Raw genomic sequence first — 21,917 nt, 5'->3', positions numbered from 1 at the left:
ATTTGATTTTTTTTTTAATAACCAGATAAAAGTCAAAAGCAATCTGGAATCTGCTGGATTCACAAAAAATAAATACATATCATGTTTCTAATGTGGTCCCAGGTTTCAGAAATGGAAGAGGTTCTAATTTTGATATTCAGTGTACAACAGAGTTGACTTTTTTTTTTGGGAGAGATCTCCAATTTAAGCAACCACTTAGAGCAGGGGATGATTTCCTGATGCCTGTGAAGTAGCTACAGACTGTGGCAATATCTCCCCATATCCTCATAAGAGGTCAGTACCCTGGACACTCAGGTTTTCAGAAGAGTTTGGTACTAAGCATAGTAAAGGTTTTCTGGAATCACAGAATCACAGAATCACAGAATCATATAGGTTGGAAAAGACCTTTAAGATCATCGAGTCCAACCATAAACCTAACACTGCCAAAAACCATCACTACACCATGTCTCTAAGTACCTCATCCAAACGTCCTTTAAATACCTCCAGGGATGGCGACTCAACCACTTCCCTGGGCAGTCTGTTCCAATGCTTGATAACCCTCTCGGTGAAGAAAAATTTCCTAATATCCAGTCTAAACCTCCCCTGGCGCAACTTGAGGCCATTTCCTCTTGTCCTATCACTTGTTACCTGGGAGAAGAGACCGACCCCCACCTCTCTACAACCTCCTTTCAGGTAGTTGTAGAGAGCGATGAGGTCTCCCCTCAGCCTCCTTTTCTCCAGGCTAAACAGTCCCAGCTCCCTCAGCCGCTCCTCATAAGACTTCTGCTCCAGACCCTTCACCAGCTTCGTTGCCCTTCTCTGTACGCGCTCCAGTACCTCAATATCCCTCTTGTAGTGGGGGGCCCAAAACTGAACACAGTATTCGAGGTGCGGCCTCACCAGTGCCGAGTACAGGGGCACAATCACTTCCCTAGTCCTGCTGGCCACGCTATTTTTGATACAGGCCAGGATGCCATTGGCCTTCTTGGCTGCCTGGGCACACTGCTGGCTCATATTCAGGCGGCTGTCAACTAAATTCAGGCGGCTGTCAACCAAAATCCAGCCATGGGGATAATGAGCTGTTCTGAAAAAGATGGCTCAAATGTTTTATGCTGTTGATTTCCCATGCATTTTTAAACTATTTGCCTGATATAGTTTTCCTTGCTTCTCTCTGACAGTGAGATGATACCTCTGTGCCTGTTGTTCAAAATCACACTGATGTCTTGCTGCCTTATCATATTGCACGCTGAGAATATTTTATGAGCTGTTGGTGATCCTCCTTGCAGGCTCCCACTTCCCCAAGCATCTCATCCTCGTTGCAGATCCCTGTCTGCAGTTATCGCCCCCTGAACTATATTACTTTGCTTTTTCTATCCAGGCAGATCTTTATTTTGAGCCTTACTTTCCCTGTTTCTGCAATGATCCTTTTGTGTTTCTTTCTCTCTCGCTGCTGGTCCAAATTTAGCATCATCTGCAGTTGTAATTAATATGCTGTTTGCCTTTGTTTCGGGTCATTAATAAGGATGTTGACTAAAAATCTTCTGCCTATTGATTCTGGCGTGTTCTCATAAATAGCATCTGTGCTCAGGCACAGTGTACTTGGAAGCCTAGCAACCCACCGGCTCCCTGTTTGCACGGTAGTTTAACCTCATGTATCTTGTCTCTCTTGCATCCTCTTCCCATTCCCATGCACTGGTTCTCTCTTTTGTCCTTTTGCACAGGCTTACTTGTTGTTTTCTCTTCCCTCTCTTCCCCTTTGTTCCCTCTCTTATATGCTTCTCCTATTTTGCTTATGCTGTGCTCTATTGAGTGAGCTCATGGTTGGAAATGCTTCTGTCAGACCTTACACTTCTGCAGGGCTCCAGGAGGGAGAGCGTGCTACCTGCCCAGGGGAGTGATGTGTTGGGGCCCCGCTCACCATGGAGGCATTTCACACCAGTTTACTCTATAAACGCATGGTTTGTGTATTGCAGAGCTTGCCCCGGGGGCGGGTGTCAGAAACAATGGAAGAAGGAAGTAAAATTCCTATGTTTGAGAGTAATTCTGCCTTGAGGTCTTGAGAAAGAGTAGGGGGAAACAAGGAGGAACCCACTTAAAACCTCTGCTCTGCTGAATTAAATCATCCTTCTTTGAAACAGGTCCTGGTTTACCATCCAGTCAAAGGCAGCTCTGGGCTTGGTGTTTGAGTTGTGCAGAGCCCAGAGCTCTTGGCACAGGCTCTGCTGTTTCAGGTACTTGCACCCAGGTTTCAGACTTCTCCTGGACCTGCAGCAAGCCCTAAACCTCCCTGCAGAGTTTTGGGTCTTAATTGGTATGGCAGTTAGAGCTGTTGGCTGGGGACACTTGTTCTGTATGTGTTGGGGATAGAGCTCTGGCCCTGGCAGAGGGCTCTGGCCGATGCTGCAGCCCGGCTGCCTGTGCTCAAGGATCCAGCTAGTAGGGTGATGAGATCAGAGCTACCTCCTGGGCCTTTCTGCACAGCTTTGGGCACCCTCCTGGCTGTGATGAGCACCTGGATGGGCATAGCTGAGGACAGCTGTGGGCATGTACATGACCATTACTGTAAAAGAGGGTCCAGAGGCTGTTTCTAGGGAGTTGTCCTGAAGCCAGCATGTTCAGATAAATGGGAGAAAAGTGGGCTTGACCAAAGCTAAAGCTCCTGTAATCATTGCTTTGAGCAGACAGTGATTCAAAGCAAACCATAGCCAGCTGAAATCCTCTAAAACTATGTAAACTTGGGGCTCCACCACCTGTCCAGGCCAAGCTAGCTATTGCTCTGGGGAGCAGCAGGCATGGCACACAGCATTTCCACACCATCCTAGGGACTAGGGAAGATAATTCAGCTCTTGTTCTGAGTAAATTCTCAAAAGAAACAATTTTGCAGTAGCGGAAGCAGGAGTAAAGGCCCAAGAGGACCCTGCAGACCTGTGGAGCTCCTTGCCATGCAATGCCACGGTATCCAGAAAGTGCAGAGGTATGTGAGGATGACACGTGCCTAATAACATGAGTATCTGCATTAACAGAGTAGATCTGAACTCTCACACTGAACGTGGTAATTGGGAGCTGATGCTGCTTTTGGGATCTGCTTTTGGGTCCGCATGTGGCAGGAGAACCCTACTGCCAGGCATAAGGCGGACTGTAGAGCCGTGGAGTCAGCACTGGGATGCATTCCCAGCCCAGTGGCACACTTCAGCTCCATGCCAGGCAGATGGCTCCCTGCCAGTGGCTCAGTGAAGCAGAGGCTCCACGCTGCCATCAGTCCATGAGTGAGGCAAAACTGAATAAGCGTTCAGTAAATGGCTTGAAAGGATCTTCCTCCTCTCCCTCCAGCTTTAGTATGAAACTGTGAGCTGCACAGCTCTAGCTTACTTTTCACAACACCAGAAATACCAGCCTTAAACCCACTGTCTTTCACAGATCTGTTCACTGGCTGCTCTATTTCCTCTCTCATCCCAGGTCTCTCCAGACAGCTTTTTCTGCTGTGTTAGCTTTTGCTTTTTCATTTTTTTTCCTCTTGAAGTCCTCATTCCACTATTTTCTTTTTTCTTACTCTTTCTTTTACTTTGGTATTAGCGTGACACAACTTTTTGTCAGGTGGCTTCAGAGCTCCTGCTCAGGCTGCTGTACTGTTGGCGGAACTCCCATGCCCTGGCTCTCTTAGATGCTGGCCCTGCCTGGCAGCTCTGTGTGCTCCATCCCCAGGCTTGTGGCTAGCAATTCCTCACACAGGCCTTTTCTAGCTCCATCTTCCTTATCCCTCAAGCACTTCTCATTTCACAAGCAGCCCTCTCTGTGCAGTCAGTGCTGGGGCCAGCTTGGCTTCCCCGTGAGGACAGCCCTGTGGAAATGCCTCGCAGCCTCATAGCTGGGCATCTTGGGGAGGTGGGGGTGCTTCCAGCTTGCTGTTCTTTCTTCACATCCATCATCAGTGGCTGCTGACAACCTCGTCCGCCATGCTCCAACACAACCCTCTCCCAAGCTGCATTCCTGCCAGCCCTGCAGCACCGGTTGAGGGGAGGAAAAGTAGTCCTCCTCAACAAGATGGTCATCTGTGCTCTGAATTCAGAGTCTCTGGTACTCGTGGTGGCCTGTGATCATGTGTGAAGCCAATATATATGGATAGCCCAGCTCAGTCTTCAGTCTATAGGTTAAGTCTGAAATGCTGTGGTTTCCTTGTGAGTGTGATTTTGCTGTGGTAAGTCAGCCCAGTTGCAGTTAGCTCACTAAAACATGCAGAAGACTTATCTAGCTATTGTAGCAGCTTCCTCTTTGTACATTAAGTACCTCACTGAATTAAAAAGAACTGTATCATTAACTGTTTGCATTCCAGGTTGTTTATTGGTACTTTTCTTGTGTCTTCCCCCCCCCCCCCTTTTCTGCAATAACTGTGGTTAATTAATAACTCTTTATTACTTAGGAGAGCTGTTTAATTACAGATCTAAGAGGGAGTTTTCAGTATAAGGGGAATTTGCTATTAACTGAGCTGCTTTGCTCCACAGTGTAATCCTTTCATGTTTCATGGAGGTGTTCACCCCATGCACACGCTCCCCACCCGCAAAAATGAGCCAGGTAGGTAAGTAGTGGCTCTCTTCTCATGTAGTTACTGTAGCTGTGTATAATTAATGTAAAGTCAAATGATTTATAGTCTGATTTTTGTTTTGAGTTCATAATTTATTTTGCAAAGGAAAGCTTGAGACCTGTCTTTACATGGCAAATATTTGTCATCTTGGCTATTTATACATTGGGAATTAGTGGCTGAGTAATATTTTCAGGCACCCTAATTCCTGTAAGAACCACAGAAACCTGATATCGCTGTATCGCATTTGTCTAACAGGATTTGTTTCTGCTCCGGTCACCAAACTCATGAGTAATTTTCTTTGTTTCTGGGGATGCTTCAGCCCTCAGGATTTATATTAGGAAAATTCCAGCTGTTAGGATTCCTCCTCTGCAAAGCCAAAAAATAGGCATGTTGCGTGGGTATAAGCCCCAGCCATTTTAGCTTGATCACTCTGGTAGTGGCTGGGGCTGGCAAGTCCCTGGAGGGCTGGAGAGGGCAGGAGGACAGAGCTTGTGGTTGTGGCCCAGGGAAGCCCTGGGAAAGCCCCATTTGATCAGGGCAGCAATGTTTCTGGGAGGCTCTGAGGGTATTTCCTCAGTCTGGTGGTGGTTCTCGGTTGGCGTTTCTGCTTGCTGAGCCTTGCAGGCGAGAGCCAGCTTGCTTGCGACCATGGCCATTGAGACACCCCCAGCATGTCAGCTGCCCCCTGTGAAACAGGCATCCCCCTCCTTTTGCTGGGTCACAACACCAGTCACTCCCTGTCCTGAAGTACAGCTGAGCTTGCCTGCTCGTGGTTGATGGCTGGAGACATGCTGCCTGTGAGGCTGCCTATGCAGCAAGAGGACTCCTGCAGAAATGTTTCAGATAAATCCTCCTCCCATTTGTAGCCCAGGGCTTCCTGGGAAGTGTGAATCGGGAATGATGCTCGCAGGGGGCCTGGGCTAGGAGGTGTTCACACCCAAGGTATGGACACAGGGTGGCACGTAGACCCTAGGGCATCCCCCAGACTTCCAAAATACTGTTGTCCATTCTGCTGCAATGCTGGTGGTGTGGAGTGGGCTGAGTGAAAGGGTCTCTGTTAAGCTGAGCTCTATAAGAGCTGAATCATCAGGTGGCATAAACCCCTTGTATTCAGTGCAGCTATTTCATGTAGTCTGTATGTTACCTACCACTCAGCCTCTTTCTTGCACTGGACAGAGAAAGAAAGCGAAATCAACCTTAACGTTGCATATGTCTTGTTCTACCCACTTATCTTTAATTCTCATTTTAAGCAATTGATCATGCTTAAGATGGATGGATGCCTTGAGAAGTGCTTGGTCATCTAAATGATCTGTTGCTTTGAAGTGGGAGAAAAGCCCCTCTTTGTGCTTTAAGGAAGCAAAGAGACTGCTGAAGATGGGAGATTTCAGTCCCTGTGACTAGCATGAGGTTAACCAGTCATAAAGCCCACAGACAATATGTTCTTGTAATGATTCAGGACTATAACCTTAATATTTTTATGCTAGCTGGATAATGTCAGTATTCTGTGTGTCACAGATCTGTTCCCACAATTACAGTCATTTGAGCAATTTGGAAGGCCTTATTTAGTGACGTTTTTGCACAGCTCAACATCACATACAGAAAATGACAGGATAGGTTTTCCCTAATTTCGTAGAAGTCTGAGTCCTTGCACTGACAAGGCATGTACAAGAACTGCAAGACTGCAGCAGAGACTGGAGTATGGGTTGTTGTAGTGTTGGCATTTTTACTCATCTGAGACTAATCTGTAAATTCAACAAAATCTGTAAATAATGTGCAGAGAGAATGCATGATTTTCAGTTCATATCTGTACCTCCCTTCAGGAAGCAGGCAGAAATCTGAGTTTGGTGATAGACTTCAGTGCACTGGACTTAACTGCACAGATGAGCCTTTTCTGGGAGTAGCTTGAACACTGCAGCCTGCTGAAAAGGAGAGTTGCCTTTTCTGGTGCTGGTGTCCAAAGCGGGTTTTAGAGATGCGTGACCTTTACTAGGACCATTCTCACTCCATTTGTCTGTTGCATTTTGTGCGAAAGGCTTTGATTTGCTGTGTGGGAGGTGACAGGAATTTGGGCTGTGTACATAATGTGAAACAGTTTGGGTAAATCTGGTTTTGATGGATCCACCAGTGGAGTGGATAATGTCCATTTACTCCTTCAGTCTGCAGGGATGACAATCAACATGAAATATGGTTGCCGTTATTTTACCAAATATCTTTCTATTATATTTTCTCTTAGATGCTGTAATTTTAAGCACTGTGAGTCGAGAGTTGATAGAGGGACACAGCAGACACCCCCCTACATATACATATTTTTGTTTTCTTTTTGCAAAGATAGATGTTTTACATTACCTACTGGGAAAAGCTGATTGTGAATTCCTTTCTAGCCACTGCATGTGTAACAGGGTTCTCTGCTGGACAGACTGTTGTGCAGACACAAGTAGAAAACCCCCTTTTGGGGATAAGGTTTTCCCTTTTTGTTCCAGTAACTCTATTTAGGTATTTGAAATAGGCTGTTTTAACCAAAACATGTCTCTGTGTGTAGGATGGCAGGGAGCCCTGGCTAAACAGCACAATGCTTCAGACCATGCAAACTCATTTGAGGTTGTTCTGTAATATTGTTATTGTTTGAATGCACTCTTGTTTTAATTTTACACTTGTAAAATGAGCCTGTACTCTTTAGGCACAGTATGAGAAATCAACACCTATGGGAAGGAGACATAAGAGTCTATATGTCACGACAGCTGGATAGCTTGAATGTGAATAGTTTTAAATAGTCCAGTTTATTTGAGACTTACAGAATACTTTCCTCCTAGCCATTCCCATTTTCCCTCTGGTCTCTCTCCAAAAGGAGGAGCAGCTCTAATGCACTATTCTTTCAACCCTTTCCTATAGTCTCCTTTTGTTGCAAGTCAAAACAACTCAGGCTGTGGATCATCCATCACACAGGAATTCGAAAACACTAGAGGCAAAACCAGTGAGCACATCAAAGGAGAAGCAATCAGTGCACAGATGCATGGCTCGAGCAGGCGGGCCTGGGTCCACTGTCTTGTTCTGCTGTCCCAGCCAGCCATTCCCCCTGCCCCTAGAAATGCAAAGTTAACCAGCCGGAGCATGTGTGAGCGTGGCCTCTGCTGAAAGGAGAACCAGAGATGTACCAATGCTGCGATGGTGGTTGGTGGGGGTATTATTTTAAGCATGGGGGCTACACTGCGGGACGCATGTGCTTAGGCTATGTGTCTAGCCTGGAGCCAATGTGGTGAATAAGGAACAGACCTGCTCCAGTGCTGTGTTGGCCATCTGAAAAAATGCTCAGAAGAAGTTTACTTGGCCAATTTTTTAATTAAGGGAGGGAAAAGCAGTTCCTGAAACTGAGGGAGATGGTGAATGCTCTGCTTCCTTGTGCATTTTTATTACTGAGTCATGAGCTCACGATGATAAGAGAAGTTTTTATTGTGGAAACTCTGACACAGCTTGTATCTTTAGGGGTGGGATGTAATGCTCTTAAAGTAGCTGACAGATCGGACTCGAGCAAAGACCTGTCTGGAGGAGGCTGGCAGTGTCCTGTTAGAGTTGTTGCTACTCTTCTGACACAAGTGATAAACTTTCACTCCACTGTACTTGGCGAAGGCAGACTGTGTAAACATGTCATGGCATGGTGCTTCAGTGCTGCCAAACTCTCCTGAACAATGTGCTGGCTAAATGAGGAGGGGTGGGAGGTGGAGTGATGTGTCCTGGGGGCTGCAGGGCAGAGGTGGGCTGAGAACCTCTCCTCCTGTCTGCCCAGGCATCAGCAGGCAGGGGCAAGGATCATCTTTACATCAAAGAAAGCAGAAATAATGGCAGTTGCCCCCTGGCACATCCTTTGTTTTGTTTTTGTCTTTCAGCATATTTCTGTTTCCTGATGACGGCCTTGGGTGTGACGGCTGGTGCACATCGCCTGTGGAGCCACCGTTCCTACAAAGCCAAGCTGCCTTTGCGGATCTTTCTGGCTGCAGCTAACTCCATGGCTTTCCAGGTGGGGTTGTGGTTGCCTGTCCAGATTCTTGGCCTCCAGGCAGCTTTCTCTCCTGTGCAGGGATGCCCTCAGCTTAGAGACAGCAAAAGGGAAAAAAAAATACTGGGAGAAAGACATTTGCTGATAACACACTGCTGGCTCAGGGGTGCAGAGCCCCTCTCACCACCCACTGTCTAGTATGCATTAGACAGTCCAGGAGCAATAATTATGTAAGGACCAAGTTGAACGTGCCCAGATCAGGGGCTCAGCACCCCAGCAGCCTATCTGCAGCACAGGTTGGGCCCCACACTTCATAGGACAACATGGAAACTTTTGTAAGGGCCAAATGGATGCAAATATGTCTGCGTAATCAAGTCTGTTTGTCCATCCAGGCAGTTGGAGGTTTTGACATACCCAGAAAGGAGAGCAGGCATCCTTTCACAATCTTAATTTATCTCTGTTTTATGCAGCGTTTTTCACCAGTAAAATTCAAATACATTTGCAAAGAAGCATGTTACTAGCTCTGTACTTACTGATAGGCAATCTTAGACCTCAGAAATGTTTGTGTAACACACAGCTGGTGGTAGGAGTTAGCCCAGAACCAGGATCTTATTGGTGTGAATTTAGTTACTCTTTTGGCTGTTCAAAATAGAGGTATGAACCTGTACTAACATTAAACTTACCAAGCTTGGCTGCCATAACCCCTTGTGGCACCAAGTACCACGTGTGTGTTGTGCCTTGAGTTTTCAGCTTTTTCCCTTCAGTCCGTTTGATTGACTTCTCGTTCATGTACCTTGACAGAGGATTAAGAGAGTCCCTTTATCCACTTCTGTACTGTTCATTTATCATCTTTGATTTATCTTTTTTTTTTAAGGTGGAAAGAATTAATCTTGTTAAACCCTCTAGACATTACAAAGAGCACAATACTTTTGCTTGAATATGGGAATTTGTCCATGTTGAATATAAGCTTCCTCTACTCTGAGACATATTCCAGCTGCTTTGTGCAGCTCGGTTCCTTGCAGACCTTTACAAGCCCTTTGCTCAACATGTTAAACAGCTCTTTTGAGTTTTGAGAAGCCCCTGATACTGTCCTCCTGTTTTACAGCCAATCTTATCTTTCATAAGTAATTTAAATGAATGTGTCGAGCTGGTTGCAGTGAGCCTGCACATTGGGATTTCATTGCATTCTGCTCCCTTGTTGCTCTGGATTTTGCTCTCAGCTGTTTTGGCCTCATCACTGCTTTTGGCTCTGGACATGGTGTGATTCTGAGGCAGGGAAGTACTTCAAACTAGCTTCAAGCCACCTTTGTGCCCTTCATATTGGAAAGAAAACAGAAGGCCAAATCACCCACTCTAAGTTTTAAGTAGTCTGAAGCTTACTCCTAATTACTATGACATCCATTGCCTGCTAAAGGCTGTTTTCACCACCACAAGCGGACTGAATGAGTTTTCAGGTCCCTCTCCCTCATGTAGGCTTTGGGAGGAAGAGGCAGCCTTGGAGATACCTACAGCATGCTTGGATGCTGAATATTGAGGAAATATTCAGACTTCTTGAAGGGCAGGGGAAATTCTGCTGAAGAGTTTTAACTTGATGCTGCATGGGCTGTGACATGCTGTACTTCTGAAATACTATCAGATGCAGCCATTTTTGCCCTCTTGCCTGGTGATTGGAGCATGCTGAACTGTGTTTCCTCTCTTTATCTAGAGCGAAGCTCTCACAATTTTGAAAGACTGTGCTTTTTGCTGTCACATGTCTGTTTCAGAAATAGGTAATACCTGGCTTATGTCTACTTGATCTCCTGGTGTTTAAGTTTCAGTATCTCAGTTGGGATGTGCCCGTGTTTTTGCTAACTGCGTTGTACTGTTGCTCCTGGCCATCTCTGTGAAACAAACTGCATTCTTCAGCTGAGGTTGTGCTGTGAGCGTTTGCACACAGCAGCAGTGGTTGTATGGAAATTTGTGTCAGCACACTGAAGTTGTTACGTAGGCCAACTTGTCACATTTCAGTCTGCAGGTTTATTAAGAGACCTGCTTATGAAACCTCATGTTTGCATCACTGTGACAGGATGATTCTGTCGCTTTGTGCTTTGGAAGGGATTTCACTCCTGTGTTTACCTGAAACTTGATCAAGAGTGATGTGTTCGTGAAAAATGGTTGCTATTAAAATGCTTGGAGCATATTTACATGTGCTACGCTCCAGTTCTTGGTGTATTTATTGCCAACAGTTCTGGCCTTTGGCCTTTATTTCCTCTTAGCCTTTGTGGTTTTTAATTGGATGCAATTCAGTTGTTTCACAGCTTCCTAACCCTTTCATCTGGGGAATCGTGGTTTTTGCCAGCCCTACAGGTGTTTGCTGTGGTATGAAAAGCCAAGTTAACTTCTCACAGTATCATTGCTTTGACCTAGTTATCTGCTGTCCCACAGATAATTTTATCAATTGCTCTTATGACAAACTCATCAGTAGTCTCACTTGAAAAATTATTTCTTGTTAAGAAAGAGAACCTTTCCTAGGTGTGCTTCTTGCATAACCCTGTTTTATTTTTAAATGACTTAATCTTGGCATTTTCCAGTCTTCTGGATATTCCCGCTGAAGCCACTTGAAGCAGTGTAGAGGCTTTCCTTCCCTTTGATTTCTCTGCAGGAAAAAAATAAGATGACAGCAAGGTGAAGATCTCCCCGTGTTCTCACTGAGGAGTTTGACTTCCTTTGCTTCACTCAGTTTACTTTGTTCTCTTGTGCAATGGGATAGTTAAGGTGCGACATACTGAAGTGCTGGTAAGGGGCTGATCTTTACTGCTTCCTCTCAATGGCTTAGATGAGTCCGTGCTGCAGAAAAATGTTCCCCTCATCCCCAGCCCACTCCCAGCGTCACTGTGGCTATGGTGTGACAACAGTACAGTGCTGAGCACAACTGAGTGCAGTAGAGCTGAGATCTTTCCAGGCCTTTTGTTCTTCGCTTGTCCCTTGTGGGCTCTTGTGGACAGACAGCATCTTTGCAATGCTGAAATTGGACACAGAGGTATTTGAGCTGGATTCTTTAGCTGCTCTTTGCAGTTGGTCCTGGAGTCCTCTTAGCAGCACAGGTGGCCTCAGTGCTTTCTCTCAAATGTTGGCAGCTGAAAGACAAATGATTTCTGTGATGCTTTCAGCATAGGGCTTTTGTCTCACGAAATATAGATATATACAGTTGTCATTAGCCTGGGCTTACTGTGTCCTGCAGTATATTTAGCGCCATGATGGCTGCTGCACTGCGGTTACTTCACAGACACCGTGAATGGTTTGCTCAGTTCTGCTGGGAGCAAAACTGCTGTGGTTGGTGGTTGTGGGTGCTACTGCTGTTCCTAAAAGTAACCCAAGCGCTTCCTTCCTTTGGGTATTACTGCTTGGGTACCTCCCTGGCTGTGCAAAGGTGGAAATAGCACAAGAAAGTACACTCCACTCAGCAATCTCTATTAAAGTTCACACTGTTGTGGATCTAGGCATTAACTAACATTTCTATGTTTTGGTGCTGGTGTTGAGCAATTCAATTCATAGATGAGTGTGTGGCCTGAGTTTTGCAAGTGTTGTACATGCTTAAAATGCCCTGCCCTAACAGCTTGGCACAACTGCAAGAACCACCAGTTTAGTCCAATACCCAGTGCATCCTGCAGAGCAAACTGAGAGGCTGAAATCCCTTATGGCTGAGTAAACTCAAAGTATCACTTTACGGATCCAAGTCTGAAATTGTGGTCCATCCCTTCCTCCCTGCAATCCACATAAACCCATTTACAGCCACAAGGTATTTCAGTGACCCATATCTGTTGACAGCTTGAGCAGAGACAGGACTGAACTTGCTTTGTATCTGATCTGGATCCAATGCTGAGCTGATGTTTGGGTCTGAGACTTTTATTCCAGCCTGGCTGAAATTGCAAGACTTCCCATAAAATAAACACATCTCCTTTGATATCTTAACCATAGAATTATAGAATGGTTTGGGTTGGAAGGGACCTTAAAGATCATCTAGTTCCAACCCCCCTGCCATGGGCAGGGATACCTTCCACTAGCTCAGGTGATCAGGTTGTTCAAAGCCTCATCCAACCTGGCCTTAAACACTTCCAGGGAGGGGGCATCCACAGTTTCTCTGGGCAACCTGTTCCGGTGTCTCGCCACCCTCACAGTAAGGAATTTCTTCCTAATACCTAATCTAAATCTACCCTCTTCCAGTTTAAAACCACTGCCCCTCGTCCTATCACTACGTTCCCTGATAAAGAGTCCCTCCCCATCTTTCCTGTAGGCCCCCTTTAAGTACTGGAAGGCTGTGCTCTTTTACACATCCCTGCAGACAGAGCAGTAATTTAAATGGAGCTGCCGGTTTTACTGTGGAAGATGCATTTCTCCAAAAGGCTGAGCAAGTTCAGCTCCTGTTCAGGTCAGGATAAGGTACGTGTAGTGTTCCACAAGCTCTGTCCCATTTTCAGTGCTGTGTTTGTGCCTGGAGGATGTCACCAGCTGCAACCAGCTTAGAAAAAGAATGCCAGAACTGAGTGCCTCTGCACATAGTGCCCTGAAAATAAATATGCAAGCTCCCCCATGGCAGGGTCATAAAATAACAATGTAAACATGTATGTACCTGTTCCTCCAGCCCAGTGTCCACCCTCAGACAGTGAACACCCAGGGAGGACACGGAACCAAGGCAAACTGATGATGGTAACTCGCAAGAGGCTGTTGGCTTCCAGCTATTTCCAGCCCTGGGACGTGTCCAATCTGTGTCACCGGTTCCCAGAGTGTGTCCCGTTCTGTGTGGGCACTGACAGGAGCAGTGTGATGGGCTGGCTATCTGCAAAGCTGGGGTCCCTTGGGATGTCTTTAGTTGATAACCTTTTTTGAGGAGCATCAGAGAGGGGCTTGTTGCTGTTACTGTGTGGGGAAGGAGCTGAAGGTGGTACCACTGGAGCAGCGCCCGGCCTCTCTCCTCTCACCCCGCCATGCTTTCTATGCAGAATGACATCTATGAGTGGAGCAGAGACCACCGTGTGCACCACAAGTACTCGGAAACGGATGCAGACCCACATAATGCCCGCCGCGGCTTCTTCTTCTCCCACATCGGCTGGCTGTTTGTGCGCAAGCACCGGGACGTCATAGAGAAGGGGAGGAAACTGGATTTCACTGACCTGCTGGACGACCCTGTTGTCAGGTTCCAAAGAAAGTAAGTGGGAGCTCTGGGCCCTCGTGTGAGGTGGGGTGTAGAGGTCCCTCTGCTTGGTTGTCTAGTTGCAGCTTATTCCTTACTTTTATCTTTCCCTTTTGTCCTCCAAGATATCCTTGCCACCTTGATTGCAGGCATTAGGACTGCCGTCCCTCTGGCCCCCACTATTGCCACGTGGCTGACGCTTGCTGACTGTCCTTGCAGGCTCTGCTGCACAAGCAGTGAGCCCTGTCCTTATCCCTCTTCTTTTCAAAAAAGCCAGGGCTGACTGTGAAAACAGCCACAGCAGAAGTTGCTGGGATCTTGGCCTTCTCCTTTGATCATTGGAGCAAATGCTGTAATCACTGCCTTAATGCAGAAGTGCACATTTCACTCTGCAAACTCATCTTTGGCACCTCTGGGCAAGCGCAGACCAAGCGCTTCCTCTCCCAAGACTGTTATTCTTCACAGGATTAATTATCTCCCTTGAGAATTAGCACAGACCTAGTTCAGTTTGCTACGCACTCTGTGAGAGGCGGGAATTGAGTAACATGCTTTGTCCTCTATGTGAGTACCTGTGTTTTAGGTACAAGAAGACTGTCTCTGCCTGCAAGCATTTGGTCCAGGTACTTCAGCAAACCATATAAGCTCATTTCTGAGTGTTTTATGGGTGAGGGGAGCAGTCGGTTGAGTCCAGAAGTCAGTTTCTTCTTTGCATTAGAGAAATCCGTGCACTAGCAGAATTACCCCTGCATTGGAAGAGCTCCAGGGATGAGAAATTCACTGCCCTCCAAGTATTGTTGTTTCTACTGGTTCCTCAGTCAGCAGTGCCTGTTTCCAAAGGCTCCCTTGCAGTTTGCTGCAGCTCCTCTTGGTTGTGTTATTACCTTTTCCAAGACAACAGCATCCCATGAGAAGCAGGCTCTACTGCTTTGGTTATGCTGCAAATGTTGTGTAGTGAAGTATGTTTTCTGCAGGTAAGTTATATCTTAGCAAATGTCTCTGCTCTGGATTTGAATTTAGGACTTTGGAGTTTACCAAAGAAGAAAAATTCAGGTTTCTCCTTTCTATAAGGTTGAAGTGTTGGTTTTTTTTGAGAGCATGGAAAACCTGGCAGGTCAGATCAGTAAGAATCATAATAAACCCTTCTTTGCCACATTTCGTTTTAAGTCCAGATTGTTAGCTTTGCTGAATTTAGTGGTGCTGGTGAGCATGGTTCTGGTGAGCTGTGGATTGAGTGTACCACTCAATCAGTTTAAAACCACATCACTTCAGCTGAAATCACAGTACTGCTCCAGGCATGACTGACAGCAAAATTTACCCTCTATGAATAACGGAGCAATAATCCTGCATGTGATGTGAAAGAGAGGCTCACAGGTGAAGTGTCTTCACGACGAAGTTTTCATGTGGTAAAAGCAGTGCTGCTCCCCAAGCATGTGTTGAGGCATTGATTCCTCTGAACTCCAGGTAAGGAGGTTTCTCATTCCAGGGTGGATGTTTCAGTCAAAGGGAGACAGAGAAAACGCTCATTTGGATGCGAGATCTCATGTCTTCATCAAAGACTTCAGTCTGGGCTTCTTGCATCTCACAGAATGGTTTTAATTGGTGCCTGATAAGCTGTTTTCATATTTTATTTTATTTTCCTGGAGTGGGAGGGGCTTTGAACTTTGAAGGAGTTTTCTGGACTGGAAAATATTTTTATCCTCCAGCTCTACTTAAATCCTGGCCTTGAATTGATGAGGTTTGCAAATCTTATCCACAGCCTGGTTCAGAAGTCAGTCAGATGAGTGGAAAATTATCTGTTATCTTTGGTGCAGTGAAGAATGGGGACTGTTTCCTTTGGAGAGCCTTGGCTCAGGTAAGTGAAGATAGAGTTCTGTGAGAGAGCCAAGGAGATGCTCTCTCTTCACCATGGTTGGTGTTTCAGAGCTGCACATCTCCTTCTGGAGCCCAGTGTGTGAGGCACAAGCTCCAAACAACAAAAAATATCAAACAGAACTTGCAGGGCAAGAGGCTAACTTATTTCATATGCAAGATGCTCAAAACTAGCTGGTGTGTTATAGATGAGAACTATGTTCATGGAAACTTCCTTCCTTCCAGAAATACTGCTACTATTAACATTTTTCCAATCCTCTGTGGGTTTTAATTGAAAATTGTTTGTTTGTTTCTGTCAAACCAAATTGACAGTTCTTCCTGTCTGAAAAACTTTCAGCAAATGGAAAGTTTTAATAACTGTTTAATAAATCCAAACTCTTCTTCCTCATCCCTTCCAGAAAACTCAACAAAAGCAGGGGTCTATTTTAAACCTGTCATATGGCACAAATAAGATGGTTCTTACTTTGCATTTCTTTTCTTTCTGCACCCTTCAAAATCCTGTCACCTCAGCCTGCCGCTGCAGTTTCATGTGGCAGTTTGCTTTGATGATGATATCCCAGGATCACTGTGGGCTGTAGTAAATTTGGGCTCCAGGGAGGTGGAAGGGCTCAACAGGGAAGACGGGGGCCTTGTTTCCTCTTGAGCTCAGGACACACTGTAGGTGGCTCCCAAGCTGCACTGTCTTGCTGCTCTCCGCTTCTGAGCACCATTAGCCTGTTCTCCATTTAGAGTCATTTATTTCTTATCTCACTTTTGGCTTTGCCTCCCCACTTCTTGCTGACCTGCTCCCTTTCTCCACTTGCCTCGGATTAATTCCTTCAGCATGATTTTTCTTTGTTTCTCCCACTGTGGTCTCTGCTCTTCACCTCTGTGCTCCCTGTGTCGTACACTCTCTCTTCCCTGCCTTGCCTGGCATGTGGCTTTAGCGGTACTATAAATCTTTCCTGTTTGTTCTCAGACTGTTCAGCTTCCTCCCTCCCCATTTTGCACTGCACACTGATTTTGTCCAATGTAGGGAGGAGTGGCAGGACTTGTGCCAGTCAGTGGGCTGGGAGAGCAGCAGTAATCTTGGCCCCCAGGCCAAGATGCATCTTCTTTCTCCTCACCTTTGGTGGGGTGCCTGTGGTCTCTTGGCAGCTGCTTTGGATCTGTGCTGCTGTTGGAGCTCATGCAGCAGCAGTGGTGTAGAAGGGAGCTGCGCCTGCCCTGTGCTGGAGGTTCCCTTCTGATCTAAGCACGGGGGAAGTCTTTGCTGGCTCTTAGCAGTGAACATGCTTCCGACACAGCTCTGCCAATGCCATGCCAAGCCGTGGCCTTTTCCAGTCCCAGAGCTGGACCCTATGTGCAGGGCGTGCAGCCAACTCTGCGCTTCCCAAGGTTTAAAGGTGCTCAACTTGGGAGGTTTGCTTTGGGACTGGGTCTCAGCTGTTCAGTATTACCTGCTGCTTCGGGGTTTCGGATTGTCTTGGCATTTTGAATTGCACTTGGAAAAATTATGTCATGATTGTGGATGTCTGAAATGTTCCCTGCTGCCCCAGTTATGGGGCCAGCCCAGGTTATGCCAGGGGTTTCTTGGCAGAGTTGTGCCTCCAGAGATGCAACCCCACTTCACCCCAGCTGTCATTCCCACCACAGCAATGGTATTCTTTTCTTTCCCTGCAGGTATTACAAGAGTTCGGTTGTGCTGATGTGCTTTGTGATCCCTACCTTTGTGCCGTGGTACCTCTGGGGCGAGAGTCTGTGGAATGCCTACTTCCTTGCCTCCATCCTCCGGTACACTATCTCCCTCAACGTCACCTGGCTGGTCAACAGTGCTGCTCACATGTATGGCAACCGCCCTTACGACAAGTACATCAGCCCCAGGCAGAACGCCTTTGTCACTCTGGGAGCCATTGGTAAGTGCTGTAGCCCTGGGTAGAGCTTTGCCAACTCAGAATGACATCCCGTCCTGTTTCACCCTGGTCGGGGCTTTGGGCACCTGCAGCTGGACACCACGTGGAGCCAGGGCTTGGAGGAGGCTGGAGCTTGTGCAACCTAGAGGAAGGCTCCCTTGTTCTACTGATGGTGCCCACATGGAAATAATGCCATGTAGTCTCTGGGCAGAGATGTGTTCAGAGTAGCAATCCTCTCTTCTCTCTTCTGGGGACAGCACAGCAGAAGTAAGTGACTCTGCTTCTTACTCAGTTGTGCATCTCCCCTCTTGAAGCACTTATCATTTTTCTTCCCTGAGTGTAAGGGGTGGGACATGCCCCTTCCTGCTGGGGAGGAAAGCCCAAAGCACTGAAATGGAGTCCGTTACGGGTCTGCCCCAGAGGTCTCCCATAGCCAGGGATGGAGCATAACCTGCACTGGATTCAGGACTTGGGAAACATGTGTTAGGATGTCCTACCCAAGCGTGTTCCTAAATTCATAAACGTGCTGGCCATGTGGTCTTTAAACTCCCTCTCTGTTTTTCAGGTGAGGGTTTCCACAACTACCACCACACCTTCCCATTTGACTACTCAGCCAGCGAGCTGGGCCTGAAGTTCAACCCCACTACCTGGTTTATTGACTTCATGTTTTGGTTGGGGTTGGTCACTGACCGCAAGCAGGCTCCAAAGGAGATGATCCAAGCTCGCAAGGAAAGGACTGGAGATGGCAGTGCTTGAAAAGTAACGCTTCGCTGTGCCAGCACTGTTGTACATGTGGGTAGGTGAGTGTGTGCGAACCCCTGTGCCTGTGGTGGATTTACTTTCCTCTGGGTAACATTAGTTTTTTCCGATCAGTTGGGCCAAATTAATTCCCCAGGAACAGATTTGGCCCCAGCTTTTTTTCCTTATTAGCTGTCTAAAGTCCAAACTTCAGACTAATAAGTGTAAAAATGTTATATGTTATTTAATATTATAGTTAAACAGGAGAGAGATTTGATTTTAGTCACTGTAGTTCATGTCTGAAATACACTGGAATTTGCTTGTTCATGGTAAACGTTGGCAGGTTGGAGGAACTAACTATCCTTTCCAAGTGCAGTTAGGGGAGACTTTTGTTTCTACTATTAATCAAATATGCTTTTGAGATGCATCTCTCAGAGGGGATGGGGCAGGGCCCAGTGTGCTGTTTCAACTGCAGACTAATGGAAAGGACAGTAACAGCACCGATGAAAAACAGGATGTCCAAGGGGAAAAATCGGCCTAAATTTAGTTAGCCGTTAGTTTGAAAACCTGCTTTCTTCTTTTTGTTAGCCCTGTTAGCCAGCCCAGTGCGCTGCTGTCTTTGCTAAGTATGAAAACCATTTATTGCTGAGCAGGCTTTTGTGTTGAAGATTAGTCTCTATACAGGCCAAAATACCAACTGATGCTATGTTGAGGTGATTCCTTTGTTGTCGCCTATACGTTGTAATTTGTAAAGGTGTAGAGCTCAACCATGTGTTAAGCCAAATAAAGCTTCGGTTTCAATGTTTGGAGACCTGAGTTATATTCTAATTGGTCATGGCCATTGATGCATGCGTATTTTAGCTCCTTTTGCACAAGAGGCCTCTTAATTTCTTTTTCTGCCTTTGACTAGCGGGTCTTAGAAAACTGACCTTTATCTAAGTCAGGGTCTCTACTAACAATTCAGCTGCATGCAACATCCATTGGTTTCTGAGCAAAATATAAAGACTGTAGCTTATGTAGATATGTAGCTTCTGAATTTTAACAGTTGCCTTGTTTAAAAACAAAACAAAACAAAAAGCTTAAAAAGAGCATGTGGAATTAATGGGACATATAGCCCTTTGTGTTAGATGTTAGCCAGTGCAGGAGAGAGGCTTTGTACTGTCAACACTGGAGCACTTTTGGAGATAGAGGGCGTGATTTTCATTTATAAAGAGGGTCACCACCTTGCCCCTTGGAGAGGTAGTTCCTGTTTCCCAGTTGCACAGCCCCACGCCCTGGGCAAGGCAAGGATCTTGAAATAACTGAGACTCAGGCCCAGATTATTTTCAGGAAAGATGTAGAACTGGAAAAAAAAATTAAAATGGTTTCTTTTTTGTTCTGTTTCTAGGTTTTTTTTTTTTTTTTTTATTGATGCCATATAATATAAAAGAATTGTCTTTATTCTGTACTTCATCCAGCAGGTGTTTTAACAGTGTTACTTTGCCATTAATGATGTGTAAACTCTTGAGTGATTTACAATAAACAGTTATGAGTTAGACTGGCTGCTGTGTTTTATTTTGAAACATCTCCCAAAGCGAAGGGCTTTGTGCATCACTCATCAGAATTACAGCAGTGTTTCACTTGGCGTTTCCAGCTATTCACTTGGTGCCATGTTTCCAAAATACCTACCCCCTCAGCATTTCTGCTTTCCTCGTCAGTGGAAGAGGAGTGTTGTCAAATGGAAGGGCACCAAGAGATTTGATTACTTCGGGCTTAGTGGCCAAGCTGATAGAGGGGAAAACAAAAATTCAAGCTGACATAAGCTTGAAAGGAGACCGTGGCAAGTTCTTGCATGTGAAAATCCCACTTTAATAGTAAAATATCAGCCCAACATGACTGCAGGACAACACTTTGACCAAAAATATTAAGTATTTTGTTTAGATTTTGCTGTAAGTTCTACTTGTTTCTGCTGAGATGTGCCTGAAGACCTGGGTGTGCCAGAAGTCGTATCTTGATGTGCATTCATCTGGAGTCAGGGCCGTTTGACAGACATGGGAATTACATGCACATGAGTAGGAGATGTCTCCCCACCACCCCCTACAGTGCCTGCAGGAGGGGGTGGAAACGGTCTCCCAGAGCTGAGAGCTTTCCGACCTGCTGGTTAGAAAGATAGCGTTGTTGCTTTCTTCTTCGCAGGCAGTTGGAGAGTGGCAAAAATAATTGGGAACCTGCCTTCAAAATTATGCAGGCGATGGGTTTGGACTTGATGTTGGAGTGCAGGAGCGAAGCTGGGAAGATGTGCAAATGCCTAATCTTACTGGTGCTCCCATAATTTCGTTTGTGCAATTTCCTGGCTGGAGGACTGCAGTGAATGCACTTTACAGGCACTTGGATGCACATCGTCCTGTTGATCTTTATCATACTTTACATCCTTTTTTTTTTTCCCCCTTCTTTTGTACTGCTGTTACTTGGACCTGCAAAGAGGTACATGCTGTTCTGAACCTCTCTGACTACCTGAAATAACAAGGTAATTCCCCCCCGCCCCCAGTATAAGACTTCAGCAGCAACAGCAGTTCCAGGGGGATTCAGGGATCTCAGATTTTGAAACCGTTGGCAAGTTACCCATGGTTTTGAGAAACTGAAAGTAAAGAAACATCATTCAGAAAAGGAAAAGCTTCTCCATCAAATGTCTTATCTTGGAGCTTGCACTACCCGAATTCCTGTTTCTGTAGGTGAACTTCTCCATGTGGTAGAGTTGAACAAAAAATGTCAGTTAGGCTTTGCAGGAAAACTAGATTTTTGAAGAGAATGCCTTGAATTTTGGTAAAACAAGGAATACTTCTATGCATTTCCTTTTTTGCTTATTTGTTTCAATTTTTTTTGTGTGTTTGTTTTGAATTTTTTGCTTGTTTGTTTTGATTTTGTTTTGGAAATCATTTTGGCCATGTTCTCTAGTGTGGTCTCTCCTTCCTCAAGAAGACATAGGGTCTCTGGGAGGCAGGAAGGGCCCCAGCTGCCTCCCAGGACAGCTGCTGGATCCACCTGCAGCTGCATGCAGTGACTTGTGGAAGCTGTGGAGCCTTGGTAAGGTGGGTACTGAGGCATGAGCTACACTCATTTCTGTGGACTTTGGCACCTCTCCTGCTTATCTGGTAGTCGAGGGCCCTGCTAGTGCTTTCTGAGCAGCGTGAAAGTGTTGAGGGACTGCTGGTTGATGGGTGGCTGGCTGTAGGCTGGCCTAAACCAAGGATACAGTGACTGTCAAACTTCTAAGACCTGATGGTCTGACAGTGCCTGATCTTCTGTTGACTCTAATTCTGTTCTTGGCACATTGAACCGTCTGGAATAACACCATGTAGGACTGAGAACAAGAGGTATTCGTATGCTGTCCTGTGCAGTGTTGCGTGCACTGAGTGTTTCCAGGCTCTCAGCTTTGGCATACAGCGGGGACTGGATCTTTTTTACTTTTTTTCCCAGAACCAGTGGGGCCCTTAGGAAATGCAGTGTTGGCTCAGGAGTCGTGTGCTCCTTCCACAGCAGAACTTTCTGTTGTGGGGTGGCTCAAGGAAACACTATGCCTGCCCTGGGACTTGGCACAATTGCTAAAGGAGGATTTCGACTGTAACTTACACCGTGTGCTTGGCTATGCAGATATTGATGAAACCCCATCAGGGCTGTGTACAAACACAACTGTCAGGGTGTGGACCAAGGCCAAGGTTG

General features: G+C 46.0%; 1 protein-coding gene across 1 annotated transcript in view; it reads left to right on the top strand.

The window, feature by feature from the left end:
• Positions 1–19,747, top strand: part of SCD5 (stearoyl-CoA desaturase 5) — a 34,634-nt gene extending 14,887 nt beyond the window's left edge. Inside the window, exons 2-5 of the mRNA XM_075500826.1 lie at positions 8,440–8,570; positions 13,529–13,734; positions 17,251–17,483; positions 18,046–19,747. Of these exons, the coding sequence (XP_075356941.1) occupies positions 8,440–8,570; positions 13,529–13,734; positions 17,251–17,483; positions 18,046–18,236 (761 nt within the window). The 3' untranslated portion in view covers positions 18,237–19,747. The remainder of the gene's footprint in view (positions 1–8,439; positions 8,571–13,528; positions 13,735–17,250; positions 17,484–18,045) is intronic.
• Positions 19,748–21,917: the final 2,170 nt, after the last annotated feature.

Source organism: Mycteria americana, chromosome 4 (genome assembly GCF_035582795.1).
Source record: "Mycteria americana isolate JAX WOST 10 ecotype Jacksonville Zoo and Gardens chromosome 4, USCA_MyAme_1.0, whole genome shotgun sequence".
Classification (NCBI taxonomy): Eukaryota; Metazoa; Chordata; class Aves; order Ciconiiformes; family Ciconiidae; genus Mycteria; species Mycteria americana.
This window is presented reverse-complemented; position numbering and strand designations above follow the sequence as displayed.